The sequence below is a fragment of the Petromyzon marinus genome, chromosome 48 (assembly GCF_048934315.1).
Source record: "Petromyzon marinus isolate PM22_M1 ecotype Great Lakes invasive population chromosome 48, UKy_Petmar_22M1.pri1.0, whole genome shotgun sequence".
NCBI classification, from domain to species: domain Eukaryota; kingdom Metazoa; phylum Chordata; class Hyperoartia; order Petromyzontiformes; family Petromyzontidae; genus Petromyzon; species Petromyzon marinus.
In genome coordinates, this window is record NC_133714.1 from 2526978 (window position 1) to 2544632 (window position 17655).

A 17655-nucleotide genomic window follows, 5' to 3' on the forward strand; every position below is an offset into this window, starting at 1 on the left:
CATCGCCTGGCATACAGGAGGTCGTGGCTTCGATCCCGACCTTGACGCCTGCTGTATATTTGGGGTTTCCATGTTCTTCCCCTGGTCGCGTGGATTTTTAACCGGTCCTCCGGTGTTTCCCTCCACATTTAGACACGTGCGTTTAGAGTATATGTGGATGCTATAAATGTCCACGTGATGATAAGCCACTTCCTTGAGCTGTCATTTGTGGCCAGGTCGCTGCTGAAAAAAAAAGATCTATATAGGTCAGTGGGGCCTTACCTGGTAAAACAAAATAAAAAGTTGAGTTGAATAGTTTTCGTTTGGCACTGGCACGTGCTGAGAGTGGCAGTTGTTGCCCTGTTTGTTCTCATCACGTGTGCCACGACACGCAAGGGTTGTAGTTCCCGGTGTGGGTACACGGGTGAGCACGTGTGTGTGTGTGTTCCATGCGAGCGCATTCGAGCTAGCACTGTGTGTGCGTGTGCCTGCATGCGTTCCATTCGCATGTGGGGAGCGGCGGAGCAGAGGTTAGATCACGGGAACCGGTCCTATGCCTTCCCTAGGTTGACTCAGCCTCAAATGTACGGCGTGTAAGCTTTGCCACTGGTGCTAGTCACACCACCCCCTCATGCGCCATGCCCCGCATCTCAGATTAGCACGGTTGCCTACGTACGGTGAAAAATAAGTTCAACATACATACATCTGTAGTGTGCTAATTCACAGACACGAGTAGGTGGTTTTCTCTCTCTTTTATTCCGGCTTTCATAGCCTCAGGGGGTAACTACATAGTGGGTCGAAACAGCCAACATGCTGCCAGAGCCACAGCTTGCAGAGGACGAAGATCACGACGACGGAGTGGCGAGTTCCACTCCAGATCGCAGCAGCCCCGACTGTAAGTCGGAGCTCGCCTTTTATCCTCACCCAGCGTGGCCAGGCTCCGCCCTCGGCCCCGCGCCCCTCTGGATCCCCCAGATGGCTCCGTGCCTTGCCCACAGGCTCCGTGCCTTGCCCACAGGTGCAATTGGTAGAACGGGCTACTACCCATAATTCTATTGTCTACCAGTCTCCCAGCGGCACGCGCTACAGTGACTCATTCCATGTCACTACACATGTTTTGCCGGCCTTCATAGGTGCTCGCGAACAGCACGCGCCTGAACATCACGTGTAAGCTACATAGGGGATCTTGATCTTGGTGATCTTTGTGATCTTGGTGAGCTCCGGGAGGCTTTCAACAGCGCGTCTCGGTAAAGTGCGAGATTCGACAGCACGCCTGTCCTGCGTGTCGCAGTCGCACGCCTATCCCAGCTGTTCAGCAACGTGGCCATTCGGCGAAGTGTCGCAATTCGATTCGAGTGAGAATTCACGTTTCGTCTCGTTTGCGTTGCTTGTTGTTATTGTTTTTTTTCCTTCTTCTCCGTGTCGCTCGTACACCTTTTTGTTCACCCCATTAGCCGAAGCAGGATATCAATCGCAACCGCTCGTCCGTCTCTCTCGCACGCGATCCGACGCAGTGCATCGTGAGCAGAAGGAATCAATTTGAAGAGACGCATCGAATGCGGAGACGCCGAGGTCGTGAACGAAATATAACACCGATCGTAACCTGCAAAAGTCTGCTGCATGCAGAGACGCAGGCTTGGAATTACACCATTCGACAAAACAGAGAGAGAGAGAGAGGTGCACGTGGATGAGAGAAGACACACACACACACAGGTGCATGACATCGTCCAAAGTATTGAGAAAAGTGATTGGGGCTTGGGCAGGACGCATCAATCAACCAATCCGAGATTTGTCACGCGCCACGTTTAGCAACAATCTGAGATGGAAGGGGCGGGCGGCGCTGAGAACATTCACCCGAACGCGAGGAGCAGAAGAAAAACCAATGTTATATTAGTCCGATCTTAAAATCACCGATCGTCGCGACTGACCGGACTTTCAGGTGGCAGAGACTGTTCCAAACCACGGGCCTGCGGGTGAGAAGCTGCGTCCTGATGTCCTAAGCCGAGTGGATGTCAAACTAAACTGAACTATTTTTATATTCTTGGTTCTTTAGGTAAAGTCACGTAGAAGGGAAATAATAAAATAATCAAAATTAAATTGAATTCTCACGACGTTTCGGCCACAACGCAAGCAGCCGTCCTGAGAATTTTTTTTTTTTTTATCATTTTATTATTTCCCTTCTACGTGACTTTACCGAAAGAACCAATAATATGAATCCCTGCAGTCACGAAAGCTTTAAATCGAAATTGAACTATGTTTTTTTTATTTACCAGGTAAGGCCCACTGAGCTGTATAGCTCTTTTTCAGGAGCGATCTGGCCACAAATGATAGCTCACCGAAGTGGCTTATCATCACGTGGAAATATATAGCAGCCAAATACTCTAAACGCGTGATTCTAAATGTGGAGGGAAACCCAGCGCATCCGGAGAAAAATCCACGCGACCACGGGGGGAAAACATGCACATTCCAAATATACAGCAGGCGTTCGGGCCGGGATCTAACCCACGACCTCCTGAATACCAGGCGAGGTAGCTAACATCTCGCCACCGTGCCAGCAGGTCCATGCCGTCACTGGAAGGGTCGATGGATCGATGGTCAAGCATAATAACGGAATGGCAGTCAAGGAACTGAACGCATCCGAGGAGATGGAGCTGTGAAATCGGTGCCATCACAAGGTCGTCAGAGGTGACGACGGCTTGGACAGGCCTTCATCCAGCAGTGGATTGGCCACGGCTGCTGATGATGATGATGAATAAATGCGTCCTTACACGCCTACTTGTTAGAGTTAAGTGTTTTTCATTGGAACGCTGTCTTCCCGACAGCTCTGTTTCTTCACATGAAGACGGCTGCCTGTGTTGTGACCGAAACGTAGTGATAATTTTATTTTATTATGTTTTATTTTTATTATTTTATTATTTCCCTTCTACGTGACATTACCGAAAGAACTAAGAAAATGTTTGTGTGACCTTCAACAAAGGGCTTGGGCGATCTGGCCAACTCACCTTAGCGGGTCTGACCCAGCGTGATGTGTGGGTATGTGGTGCTCTTGGTGCGTCCTGTGGGGAGCGGTAGCGTGGTGGGTAGCGCTATGCTGCGCTACGAATCCGACAGAGACCCGAATTCAATTCACGCTCGCGGCCAACACCGGTGACGAGTATCTGAACTGGTCCTGGGTCTACCCTAGATCGACTCAACCTCAAATGAGTACCAGGTGTATGATATGTAAACATCTACTTTCGGGAGACAAAGGCGGCCGGGCGTGGTGTCGGTCACCCACCCCCTCGTGTGCCGTGACGGACTTCATATGTCCTCGCTAACATCACCTTGCCCTTCCAGCCTGTGAATGCTACACGGGGTATTTCGCCGCCGTGGCGAGTGGGAGATGTGATCGCCCTCGCCTGTTGCAAAGCAGCCGCGTGGGTTCGATCCCGGGCCCTGACGATGCCTGTTGTGTTCACTCTCGCCCGTGGTGGTCGCGTGGACTATTCGCAAAGCTCCTCCGGTTTTTTTTTGCTCTTTTCAAATTTATAAACGTGCGTTTAGATTGCTTTCCCATGACGATACAAAAGTGTCCACGTGTGGTGACGATCCCAGTCACTTGGATGGGCTATCGTCACACGCGGTGGCCAGGTCACCCTCCGAAGAAAAAAGAGCTCATCGCTCGGTGGGCTTAACGTGGTAAAATAAATATTCATTTTTTTAATATTTTAGTTTCATCTTAGTCTCTCGGTGGCGATGACCAACCACGTACGCTGAACTTCCTTCGCACCGTATCGCAGCAAGCCAGCCGTGCTCATCGGGAGGCGTTCGGGCGGTTCGCTGTTGTTGCGCGCATTGCCAGGTAGCCGAAAAGGCCACTTCCACCTACTCGCTGCTGACCGCCGGGGTCACCCGCGCCATCAGGTTGACCTGCAGCCGCCGCACCGCGTGCCACAGTCAGGGGCCATCCATTCAGTCCGTACGCATGGAGGGGGAGGAGGGGGGGGGGTTAACCCAAATGCGTTCGCTTGTGTATGGGGGATCTGCTGACAATCTGCATACGCATAGGAAACGGGGGGGGGGGGGTAAAGCCTCGATAATAATAATAATGCAGCCGTCGGTGAACTATCTGTTTGCTTAAACACGTCAATATTATGAATCCTTGATCGTTTCTGCGTGGATGAAAAATCGGATTAAATATCGACCGTTCCATAGCATTCGTGCGTACAGGGAGGAGGAGGGGTGGGGTGGGGTGGGGGGGAGTCAAGTTCTGACAGATTTTTGCGTACTGACTAAATGGATGGGCCCCTAAGCCAGCCGTGCTAATCGGGAAACGTTCGTGCAGTTGTTCACGTCTCGTGGCGCGCTGCTGCCGCCGCTGCTGCTGCTGTTGCTGCTGCTGCCAGGAAGCCGAGAGGCCGCCTTCACCTACTCGGTGCTGGCCGCCGGCGTCGCCCACGCCGTCACGTCGGCCTGCAGCCGCGGCAACTTAAGCGAGTGCGGCTGCGACCGCCACAAGCAGGGCTTCAGCGAGGCCCTCGGCCTCGCCGGGGAGCGCGACGAGGGCTGGAAATGGGGCGGTTGCTCGGCCGACATCCGCTACGGCCTCGACTTCTCGCGAATATTCGTGGACGCGCGGGAGATCAAGCAGAACGCGCGCACGCTCATGAACCTGCACAACAACGAGGTCGGTAGGAAGGTGAGAGAGCGGCGCCCCCCCCCCCACACACACACCCCACATCACCCCCCCCCCACTTCATTGGTCATCCGTGGGGGGTTTTTGTTGTTGCGCGGCCCCCGTCTGGGCGAGCGCGGAAGCCGCTCGGTGGTGCTGCAGAGCAGGTGGGCAGAGCCGGTGGGGAGAGCCGGTGGGCAGAGCCGGTGGGCAGAGCAGGTGGGCAGAGCCGGTGGGGAGAGCCGGTGGGGAGAGCAGGTGGGCAGAGCCGGTGGGCAGAGCAGGTGGTGAGAGCAGGTGGGGAGAGCAGGTAGGCAGAGCAGGTGGGCAGAGCCGGTGGGCAGAGCAGGTAGGCAGAGCAGGTGGGCAGAGCAGGTAGGCAGAGCAGGTAGGCAGAGCAGGTGGGTAGAGCCGGTGGGCAGAGCAGGTGGGGAGAGCAGGTGGGCAGAGCAGGTGGAGAGAGCAGGTGGGGAGAGCAGGTGGGGAGAGCCGGTGGGCAGAGCAGGTGGGCAGAGCAGGTGGGGAGAGCAGGTAGGCAGAGCAGGTGGGCAGAGCCGGTGGGCGGAGCAGGTAGGCAGAGCAGGTGGGCAGAGCAGGTAGGCAGAGCAGGTAGGCAGAGCAGGTGGGCAGAGCCGGTGGGCAGAGCAGGTGGGGAGAGCAGGTGGGCAGAGCAGGTGGAGAGAGCAGGTGGGGAGAGCAGGTGGGGAGAGCCGGTGGGCAGAGCAGGTGGGCAGAGCAGGTGGGGAGAGCAGGTGGGCAGAGCCGGTGGGCGGAGCAGGTGGGTGGAGCCGGTGGGCAGAGCAGCTGGGCAGAGCAGGTGGGCAGAGCAGGTGGGGAGAGCAGGTGGGGAGAGCAGGTGGGCAGAGCAGGTGGGCAGAGCTGCTGGGCAGAGCAGGTGGGCAGAGCAGGTGGGGAGAGCAGGTGGGCAGAGCAGGTGGGCAGAGCAGGTGGGGAGAGCCAGTGGCCAGAGCAGGTGGGCAGAGCCGGTGGGCGGAGCAGGTGGGTGGAGCCGGTGGGCGGAGCAGGTGGGCAGAGCAGGTGGGCAGATCCGGTGGGGAGAGCAGGTGGGGAGAGCAGGTGGGCAGAGCCGGTGGGGAGAGCCGGTGGGCGGAGCCGGTGGGGAGAGCCGATGGGCAGAGCAGGTGGGCAGAGCCGGTGGGCGGAGCAGGTGGACAGAGCAGGTGGGGAGAGCCGGTGGGCAGAGCCGGTGGGCCCTCTCTTCCCTCCACGCTGTCGCTCGCTCGCTCTCCTTGCCGCTCTTTCGCTCCTCCTGTCACGCTGTCATTCTGTCGCTCTCCCTGTCGCCCTCCACCACTCTCCCTGTGGCTCTCCACCACTCTCCCTGTCGCTCGCTCTCCCTGTCGACCTCCACCACTCTCCTTGTGGCTCTCCACCACTCTCCCTGTCGCTCTCTCTCGCTCTCCCTGTCGCCCTCCACCACTCTCCCTGTCGCCCTCCACCACTCTCACTGTCGCTCTCTCTCGCTCTCCCTGTCGCCCTCCACCACTCTCCTTGTGGCTCTCCACCACTCGCCCTGACGCTCTCTCTCGCTCTCCCTGTCGCTCTCTCTCGCTCTCCCTGTTGCGCTCCCCACGCCACCGCCAACCCTGTGAGGGATAGCGGCGGCGTGGGGAAGTCTTCATCCAGCAGCGGAGAGACACTGGCTGATGAGACTCCTCATGATGATCATGATGACAGCTGGAGATAATGGTAACGATACCAGCTGCAGCTGCTGCTGCGGCTGCTGCTGATGATTTTCCTGCTGCTGTTGTGACGGCGGCGACGATGATGATGATGATGAAGAATACACTGCCCTCGGCATTGCATTCCTCCACACTAAGTGACAGGCAACTGCGAAACCGGAGTCGCCACGTGTGACACGGCACCGTGGCTTTGCCGGGGCTCATTGAGAAGTTGTTCCGAAATGTTGGCTCCAGTGATCTCGCACGATGGTCTGAGGCTCAGGCTGGGAGGATACAAAAACATGTCAAATACATTTTTCACTTTACCAGGTAAGGCCCACTGAGCTATGTAGCTCAGTGGGCCAGAAGCGACCTGGCTATCGCGAATGATAGCTCAACGAAGTGGCTTGTCACGTGGACATGTATAGCAGCCAAATACTCTAAACGCGTGTTTCCCGGAGAAAAATCCACGCGACCACTGAGACAGAGAGAGACATGAAAACTCCAAATATTCAGGTGTAAGGGTGTTATAAGCACCCTTAGCAATTACACGGGCATCATGGTCGGGATCGAACCCACGAGCTGCTGTATACCAGGAGAGGTAGCTAACAGAGGCGCGAGGAGGTGAGCAGCGGCAGGGGGCGACCTCCTTCCCGTGGGTGCTGCTCAGCTGATGGGAAAGACGGCACTCGCCGAGTCGATCTGATCTCTCCCTGCCTCTCTCCCTGCCTCTCTCCCTGCCTCTCTCTCTGCCTATCTCCTTTCCTCTCTCCCTGCCTCTCTCCCTGCCTCTCTCCCCGTCTCTCCCTGCCTCTCCCAGATGGTTCAGTGCCTCTCCCAGATCGCGCACGTAGCCACACGGGTGCAAGGTGGTAGTGGCGGGCTATCGAGTCATTCCTCGCCATCTCTGAGCCTCCCTCCCGTCTCCCTCCCTCCATCCCGTGTCTCACTCCCTCTCACCTCCTGACTCACTCCCCTTACCTCCCTGCTGTCTCCCTCCCTCCATCCCGTGTCTCACTCCCTCTCACCTCCTGACTCACTCCCCTTACCTCCCTCCCGTCTCCCTCCCTCCATCCCGTGTCTCACTCCCTCTCACCTTCTGACTCACTCACCTTTCCTCCCTGCTGTCTCCCTCCCTCCATCCCGTGTCTGCCTCCCTCTAACATCCTGAATCCCTCTCCTTACCTCCCTCCTACGCCTCCCTGTTCTGTCCCTCCCTGGCTCCCGCTCGCTTCAATCTGAGACATCGCCCAGCGTCTGCGGCCGTCTGGAACGCTCTTGCGATCTTAGGAAGCCACTGGAGCTATGCAATTCTAAATCATTTAGATTGACAACGCATTTCTTTAAAACGGCTTTTTATGTTGAGATTGTTGTCCTTCTCTCGCACTTTCGATTAGCACGGTTGGATATGTACGGTGCAAAATAAGTTCAACATACATACATGCAGGAGCGCGATCACTGATCGTTGCAAAGGTTCACGGTTCTAATCCAGCGGGCCACCCTGATTAATACTGCGTGGTGTAATACAACTAAACTCATTTTATTTTACTAGGTAAGGCCCACTGAGCTATGTAACTCTTTTTCAGAAGCGATCTGGCCACAAATGATAGATCAACGAAGTGAGTTATCACGTGGAAATGCCGAATACTCTATACGTGTGATATTGATTATAATATTGATTATAATCAATATCACGCCACATTTATAATTATAAATTATATTATTATAAATGTGGCGTGATAATTATAAATGTGAAGGGAAGATCGGAGGACCCGGAGAAAAATCCACGCAACCACGGGGAGAGAGACACGCAAACACCAAATATACAGCAGCAGCAGGCGTCAGGCTCGGGATTGAACCCACGACCTCCTGTATACCAGGCGAGGTAGTTGACATCTCCTCGCTACCATGGCGCCGCTGGCCGCAATGCCACTACGCGCCGTCTGCTTTCACGGTGGACGTGAGAGATCCCGTGACGCCGTTAGCAAGAGTAGGCCACTGGGGTGCCGGCGTCAGGGTCCAAATTTGCCACATTTAAAAAACGACACCGCAAATTGCACGGCTGGGATTACACAGCCAGCAATAAATGCCCCCCCACCCACTATCACTTCCCCCCGTGCCCCTACCGGGCCAGCAGATTCATTGCCCAGGTCACTGTCTCGCAGACGATCCCTCGTCGCTAGAGTTCTCACCGCGTTAACACGGATCGACTCGAGACGCGACTGCTGCGTCTCGACGCTGCCTCCATCGCTGCCGCCCGGCCACCCCGTCGCGCAACGCCGATTTTGCGATGCGAAACGATCAACGTTTTTTTCTTATTCAAATTAACGACGACTATTCGCGATGTCGGTTTAGCGGAACTTCGCCGTCGTACATTGAGCAGTTTCGCTGCGGTGTGCTTCACCGCTCGTCCCAGTGCGTGTAACGTAGGTCTGAGCGCTCTTAAACTGTCGTTCGCTCAACGTTCGCCTGCCACGAGTCTCCAAATCAATGCAAGACTTACTAACTATAGTATAACGCACGTGCTACGAGTTTCAACTAAATTTCAAAATAAATTTTGAAAAAAATCAAACTACGAACATGACGACGTCCATTACTCGACAAGAAGATTGACACTAAGCGCTCACTTACTGGCTGATAGGTATTTACTTAGAAATTAATTAAATTGTCTTTGTTACGTTGTAAATATAGTGTCAGCAAATAAATAACCGAGCCAAGACAGCGGGACGCCGTGGTGGCGAGATGTTAACTACCTCGCTTGGTATACAGGAGGTGGTGACGCCTGCTGTATATGTAGAGTTTGCGTGTCTCTCTCCCCGTGGTTGCGTGGATTTTTCTCCGGGTGCTCCGGTTTTTCCCTCCACATTTAGAATCAACAAAACGTGTTTGGAGTATTTGGCTGCTATGAATGTCCACACGATGATAAGCTACTCCGTTGAGCTATCATTTGTGGCCAGGTCGCTTCTGAAAAGTATATATATATAGCTCAGTGGGCCTCACCTGGTAAAATAAAGATTAGTTTCGTAGTTTTACTTTAGTTTAACTCCGTTACCACCCAGTACACGCCCCGAACAAATCCCAGAGTGGACTCGGATTTACCTTTGCGCGTCTCTCGCTTGTCTCACCCCCTAAACGCATCCATACGTCCCACACAATCAACCACACGTCCACCCAACTGCACACCCACACAACTCGTACAAACACACATCCACCCACACAATCAACCATACACATAGCTACCCACACATACACACACCAACACACACAAGCATCCAACTGCACACTCACACAACCATATCTTCATATAATCATTTACCCAAACACATCCGTTTACCATAATACTCACCCAACACACAAACGTATCTACTTACTAACACTTCCACCCACACACACTCACCCAACCACTTCTTATCGACACACACTCATCCACACGCCAATCCACACAACCACCCACCCACACACCTCCATAACCCCATACCCACCAATACACACACACCTCCATAACCCCATACCCACCGATACCCACCCACACACACCTCCATAACCCCATACCCACCAATACCCACCCACACACACTCCATAACCCCATACCCACCAATACACACACACCTCCATAACCCCATACCCACCGAAACGCACCCACACACACTCCATAACCCCATACCCACCAATACCCACACACACACCTCCATAACCCCATACCCACCCACACACACACCTCCATAACCCCATACCCACCAATACACACACACACCTCCATAACCCCATACCCACCAATACCCACCCACACACACACCTCCATAATCCCATACCCACCAATACACACACACACCTCCATAATCCCATACCCACCAATACACACACACCTCCATAACCCCATACCCACCAATACACACACACCTCCATAACCCCTTACCCACCAATACACACACACACCTCCATAACCTCATACCCACCGATACACACCCACACACACACAAAGGCAAAGATCCCCCTATAGCCTTAACAGACTGTCGGGGCGAGTGCTGTTAGCGAGCGCTTATGAAGGCCGGCACGGCACACGAGGGGGTGAGTGGCCAGCACCACGCCCGACCGCCTTTGTCTCCCCCCAGTGGCGATGTTCCCACACCGCATCGCGTCCTCATTCGAGGCTGAGTCGTCTTAGGGGAGGGCGCAGGACCGACTCAGACAATCGCCACCGCGCGTCTTGGCCGTGAGCGGGCACTCGAACTCGGCTCGCCGGGTTTCGCGAGCGCGGCGCGGCACGCTAACCCACCGCCACCGCCCTGCCCGCAGGTGCTGGAGGAGCGCATGAAGCTGGAGTGCAAATGCCACGGCGTGTCCGGCTCGTGCACGACGCGCACCTGCTGGACCATGCTGCCGCGCTTCCGCGAGGTGGGCCACGCGCTCAAGGAGAAGTACAACTCGGCCGTGCACGTGGAGCCGGTGCGCGCCAGCCCACACCGGCGGCCCGCCTTCCTCAAGGTGAAGTCGACGCCTAGGAACTATCGCAAGCCCATGGAGACCGACCTGGTGTACATCGACCGCTCGCCGAGCTACTGCGAGGAGGACCCCGCGTCGGGCAGCCTGGGCACGCGGGGTCGGCTCTGCAACCGCACGTCGCCGCACGCCGACGGCTGCGACCTGCTGTGCTGCGGCCGCGGCTACAACACGCACCTGTACACGCGCGCGTGGCAGTGCAACTGCAAGTTCCACTGGTGCTGCTACGTCAAGTGCAATACCTGCAGCGAGCGAGTGGAGGTGTTCACCTGCAAGTGACGGGGGGGGAGGCGGAGAGACAGAGAAATCGGGAGAGACAGAGGGGGAGAGAGAGAGAGGCGGTGGCGGTCGGAAGAGAAAGGCGAGGGAAGAGGCGGGCGGGCGAGCGGTGCTAGGATTAAAGCGGAGTGAGAGACGGGGAGATGGAGGTTGAGAAGGGCGGTGGAGAGAGACAGAGAGAGAGATAAGACAGAGGGAGGTGCAAGTGGTGGCGGAAGAGAAGGGTAGAGGAGGAGGGCGGTGGCCGTGTGGTTAAAGCGGAGAGAGGCGGGGGAGTTGTGCGTCGCGGACGGGACGCGGAGGAGATGGGGACGTCGGAGGGGTTGGAGGAGCGGTGGGCAAGTCGTCGACTGGGTGGGATGGAGCGAGGGAATTGTGGATGTTACGACTGGCGGTGGGACTTTGAACGTACGGGGCGATCAGGGTGCAGCACCATCATTGTCGGCAGCAGCAGCAGCAACAGCTGTAGCTGCGTCAAGATCATTACCATTGTCATAGCTGTTACCATCATCATCATCATCGTGATCATCGTGATCATCCTCATCAGCAGCAGGAGCAGCATTAGCAGCCGATAACGCAAGCCAAGAGACTATGGACTCCTCTGTCGGACGTGAGGGTGGCGTGCCAGGAGCGCATGCCTCCTTCGCCCAGGCTATGGGCTTGAGCAATAATTGCTTGATTAATTTGAGCAATAAGGCCACTGTGGGACAATTTCACTCCCACATTTTGGGTATATCTTTCATGGATCCCTCGACCACTCTACATTGGTGGCGTCGGCCACGTAGGCCCTCACCCCAGCTCCCCTAATATATTAATATATTTTTTAACCAGAAAAGGCCCACTGAGCTATGTAGTTATTTTTCAGAATCGACCTAGCCACACTTGGTAGCTCAACGAAATGGCATATCATCACGTGGAAGTTTCGAGCAATCAAATACTCTTAACTTCACAATTGTTCCCACACGACTCAGTTCCATATTGGTACGAGGTAGATCAAAATGAGGGCCACTTTGTCGTAGAGTCCGCAGTGCTTGTGCTATGATGAAATGGCTCATCCTCGCCAAGAGAATGGGGAATTTCCACCACCCGCTAGAGAGGTGAGCCACACATTGCGTCCTTGTTTGAGTGGTGGTTGGGCCGCTTTGAAGCTGACTTTTTTTAATAAATGGTAACCACAAAATATCTTTAAAAAAAAAGATTCTAAAGAGAGATATATATTTTCAATATACATATAAGGGGCGGTCGAAAATTGTTGACTTCTATTTACTAGGCGTGCAAGACTGCATTGGGTTCACCCCTTAAAAATCAAATCGTCCGCTCGTGGGTCGTGCATCAATTAGTTCGTTGGAAGACGCGATTATTTAGAATTCCTGCAAATCGTATGCGAGCTATATGCTCGTGCAACAGTTAGGTTAATGGGACGAACAAAAACTATACAAACGAGACGGGGGAGAAAGAGTCCCCACCCCCACCTCCCTCCACCAAGAAACAACGCGGACGACAACTCACGACCCCCCCCACAAGGAATCAGGGAAACCGATAGAATTTCTGCGGGTGGCGAATTGTCACGTGACTACTATCGATGCTCTCGACACGCTTGTAGCCGTACGGAGCAACGTAACGGAGCAATGGACCGTAACACCACTGCACTAGCGTATACTGCACCGGCTGTGTGGTGATAGAAGTAATGAGGGTGGTGTAGGCACAAAAAACGCAAGCAAGATCCCGGTCTCATTGCATTTTTGGGTGGTCGGATTCAGACCTCCGCCGAACCGGGCTGGAACACGTGGGCGCGATTGTGTCACCCAACCGGTGATGACGGAGACCATGGAGCGTCTTTGCCGAAACTCGGGACGGAGAGAGGCACCGTCGTCGTGAGGCGGTTTCGGGCCGCGTGAGTTTTGTGCCGGGGGTATTTTACACGGCTCGTTCTTGAGGTTTGTTTTCGACAGCCCGTTGCTTGCATGCGTCGAGTGTGTACGTGCACGCACACGCGTTTTGTGTGTGCGCGTGCGTGTGTGTTTATATAAGTTATATGGCAGGTTGCACTGGAATAACGTACCGTACACTTAACCGGAAGAGCGTCTCGATTCGATCACTACAAAACTGTATTTTTTCACAAATGCCACGATATCGTGCGAGTGACACCTGTGTTTGAACTTCTTCATCAGCACCGGACGTAGCCAACCATGCTTTGTGCGATGTCACCAGAGGGCCAAGGGGGTGGCCGTACAGCAGATCGAACGACTTAGTTGGTAGACTTTTGTAGGCAATCAATGAACCCTTTCCCATTCCGATTACGTGCATGTACGTCATCAGTTTTTCTTCCAATTCTATTCCGATGACGTACGATTCAATTCCGAGGACGTGCATGTACGTCATCAGTTTTTCTTCCAATTCAATTCCGATGCCGTACGATTCCATTCCAATGACTTTCGTGCATGTCAACGGAACGGAATTGGAAGTAGAAGGCCATGCGGGAGGGTGTGTGGCTCAGTTTGGCACCAGCCATCGTAGAGTGCGGTTGTGTCGATACAGTTCTTTGCGGGTAAGTACAGTACAAGGTCTTTAAAAACAACAGCGCTACGCCTCTCTGAATAAAATGAACGCAGGGGCCGCTTGCGCGTTCCGAGCTTTGGCAGTGAACGAGACACCCACCCTGCAGCTTGCAGACGTCTCGGAAGGGTTAATTGACTAAGCGAGGAGGTCAACTCACAACGAGGTCCAGGCGATTTCTGTCGCTCACTTGCCCTAAGCCTCACCCAAGTGGTGGCCCTAGGCACAATCAAACTAAGCGACTGCGTAGGGCCCCAAGTAACACGAAGGCCCTCCAGGTTCGTGAAGAGGGATCAAACAAATACCACCATCAAATTCAAATCCTAATATTCAAAGTCGCATATTGGCATTAAAGGGGCTAACTCATCCCTCTCATTCCTATATCGTCTGAAGTCTCTCATCGAACTTCATCTTTGTCTCTTGGCTATACCTCTCTTATGTCACTACATCTGTCTATGCTGATGATCTCGAGTCTCTGATCTCACTACGTCGCTATCTCTTGTCTATATCTCTCCTGTCATCTCATTAAGAGTGTATATATCGACCGTAGGGCCCCAAATGAACTGCACTACTACTGACCCCAACCATGGACTCTAAAACCACATTTCCGGCTATTTAGGGACAACCGTTACAATTATTTGAGACTTCTACCAATTTTTAGGAGTTGTGAATTTATATTTCTCCTGAACGTTCAGTTTGTATGGAACTGTCAGGCAGTCCCGGTGGATTGTAAGGCAGTCCAAGTGGATTGTAAGGCAGTCTTGGTGGATTGTCAGTCAGTCCGAGTGGATTGTCAGGCAGTCCGAGTGGATTGTCACGCAGTCCGAGTGGATTGTAAGGCAGTCTCGGTGGATTGTCAGGCAGTCTTGGTGGATTGTTAGGCAGTCTTGGTGGATTGTCAGGCAGTCCAAGTGGATTGTCAGGCAGTCCGAGTGGATTGTCAGGCAGTGTGGGTGGATTGTCAGGCAGTCCGAGTGGATTGTCAGGCAGTCCGAGTGGATTGTAAGGCAGTCCGAGTGGATTGTCAGGCAGTCCAAGTGGATTGTAAGGCAGTCCGAGTGGATTGTCAGGCAGTCTTGATGGATTGTCAGGCAGTCCGAGTGGATTGTAAGGCAGTGTGTGTGGATTGTAAGGCAGTGTGGGTGGATTGTAAGGCAGTGTGGGTGGATTGCCAGGCAATCTTCGCAAAATTGTGGGTCAGTGTCGTTGGGCAGTCTGGGAGAATCGGTGAGACTTCGGGGCCGTCACGGCGACCTGCGAGGAGGCCCAGAAACAGCTCGAAGCATGTCAGGCGATTCGCACCGAAACCGCCGCGCAGTGGCGCATGGTGGGCGACAGAGATTCTACTGATGAGTGTCAACTACTGACGGATGGTGAGCGAGTCGACTTGGGGGGGGGGGGGGGGTGAGCGGGTGGGAGATGAGCAATTTCATTTAGTTCGTCGTCACCGCCGTCCGATGGGATTGCCCGCGACCTCAACACGCCGCCCGCCGGCTACCGAGACGACGAATCTCTCTCTCGCTTTGGTTATCTCAGCGACGCGCGGCGCGGGGGGAGGGGGGGGGGCGCTTTGGCCCTGCCCCGGCGATTGCGGTTATTTATTTATTTACTTGACGCTATGCGGCGATCTCTGCAGAGAAGTGCCGGCGGCGGCGGTGGCGGCGGCGCGTTGGTGGCGCCCCCTGCTCCAGGCCATGGGAGTGGGAACCGCGCAGAGACCGCACGGAATTTGTCGCTCGAATAAAGCGAGGCCAATGACGACTCACGACGGCTGCCCCCCCCACCCCCTCCAACCTGCTGTGCTTTCTTAGCGTAATCTCTGGTCGTGACTCTTAATGCAGCCCCAGTACAAGGCTTACACCCTGACCTTATGAACCCTGATTGTAATGCTAATCAAGCGTAATGTGAGGCTAAACCATAGTCCTGACTCTCACCCTATCCCAGTTTAATATGCCACTAAACCATAGCCCTGACTCTAACCCAGTCTGATATGCCTCTTAACCATAGCCCTGACCCTGACTCTAATCCTAACCCAGTCTTAAATTCCACTAAACCACAGCTATGACCCTGACTTTAACCATAACCCAGTCTAAAATTCCACTAAACCATAGCCCTGACCCTAACTCTCACCCAGTCTAACATTCCACTAAACCATAGCCCTGACCCTAACCCAGTCGAACGTTCCACTAAACCATAGCCCTGACCCTGACTCTAACCATAACCCAGTCTAACATTCCACTAAACCATAGCCCTGACCCTAACTCTAACCCTAACCCAGTCTAACATTCCACTAAACCATAGCCCTGACCCTGACTCTAACCCTAACCCAGTCTAACATTCCACTAAGCCATAGCCTTGATAATAGCTTACCCGAATAAGACATTCAATGTAAAGCCAAACCATAGAGCCCCCCTTGACCCCTTACGTCGACGTTGAATGGGGACGAATTCGAGGCTAAATCAATTCGCAAAAAAAGGTGACGAGACGCAAGAGACGATGCCAATTTTTTTTAATCCGCGAAAAACTGGGACCAAGTTGAATTTTAACAGAGGCGCATTTTTAAATCTCCTAGTCTCTCTTCATTCGTTTTTTTGTTTTGCCAAATCGGCAGCGGCGGCGGTGGCTATTGTGTATTTTGCAAGCGAGTGTATATTTGGCGAGACGTTATTTTTATATTAAAATATTTATTCACACGCACGCGTTTTTTTTTTGCTTTTCGCTCCACACGCTGTGCGGTGTGACAATAAACCTCTCGCGTGAGAGCCAAGAGCATCGAGGGGGTGTACGTGTGTGTGTGTACGTGTGTGTACGTGTGTGTTACATGTGTGTGTGTACGTGTGTGTGTACGTGTGTGTGTATGTGTGTGTGTGTACGTGTGTGTGTGTGTGCACTCCTCTGTCGGGAGCTGGACCGGTACCGCCTGGACCTCTGTGGTATTCAGGAGGTCCGGTGGACCGGTTCTGGCTCCTGCCACCATGATGGGTGGACAGTCCTCTACTCGGGGCAGCAGACTGCCAAACAACAGGATGTGGCTCTTCTTTTGAACAAAATAATGAAGGGGGCGTGGGAGCGTGGCGGTGAGGTGTGGGAAGCTGTAAGCCCCATGCTACTTTGGGCTCGCCTTCCCATCAACCGGAGGCGAGGAGTGGTGGTCGTGGTTACTTATGCCCCCACCGAAGACGAACATCCGTGGAGGGATGCAGGCAAAGCCGATGAGTCAGATGCCTTCTATGACCTCCTGTCACAGGTGCTGGATAAAGTGGCCCCTCGGGATAGAGTCATATTGTTGGGTGACTTCAATGCCCGAGTTGGTCATGATGCTGGCACCTGGTCTGAAGTGATTGGAGGGCATGGGCCAGATCAGCTCAATAACAACGGTAGGAGGCTGCTAGATTTTTGTGCAGCCCATGGGCTTGTAATTACCATCACGCTGTTCCGGCATCGGTGCATCCACACAACATCATGGATGCATGCCGGGTCCTAGCAAGAACATCTGCTGGACTACATAGTGACGGACCAGCGGATGCGAACCCATGTCCTTGACACCAGGACCTACCGTGGAGCTGATCTGCCCTCTGACCATCGACTAGTCATCTGTAAGATTTACTCCGGTGGTGGGTGTACACCCATGACCCCATTCCAACCTAAAGTGGCCTGGTCTCAGTTATCTGATGAAAGTTGCAAGCGAGAATTTCATCATCGCTTGCGGCTGGGGTTGGCATCGTCCCCCACTCCTCCTGATATCGAGGGTAAATGGGTGAGGTTTAGGACTGTGACTCATGCAGCTGCAATGGCTGCTTTGGGTACGCGGTCCAGACCTCCCCAGAGACCCTGGCTGACAGAGGAGGTGTTCAGGATGGTTGAGAAAAAGCGACAGGCCCACTGTCACCGGCTACAAAATCCCACATCAGAGAATGAGGAGGCTTACCGCAGCCTTCGCTCGGAGGTTCGGAGATCCGTGAGGCACTACAAGGATGGGTGGTGGTCGCGGGTTGCTGAAGAGAT

At 54.0% G+C, this 17655-nt stretch overlaps 1 protein-coding gene across 2 annotated transcripts in view; it reads left to right on the forward strand.

The window, feature by feature from the left end:
- The window catches only part of LOC116952666 (protein Wnt-7b-like), a 32777-nt gene extending 16351 nt beyond the window's left edge, over positions 1 to 16426 (forward strand). Inside the window, exons 3-4 of one of the 2 annotated variants that reach the window (XM_032972232.2) lie at positions 4365 to 4657; positions 10612 to 16426. In XM_032972232.2, coding sequence (XP_032828123.1) covers positions 4365 to 4657; positions 10612 to 11094 — 776 coding nt within the window. In that variant the 3' untranslated portion in view covers positions 11095 to 16426. The remainder of the gene's footprint in view (positions 1 to 4364; positions 4658 to 10611) is intronic. The other variant, XM_032972233.2, reaches the window with a different exon arrangement.
- The last annotated feature ends 1229 nt before the right edge of the window (positions 16427 to 17655 follow it).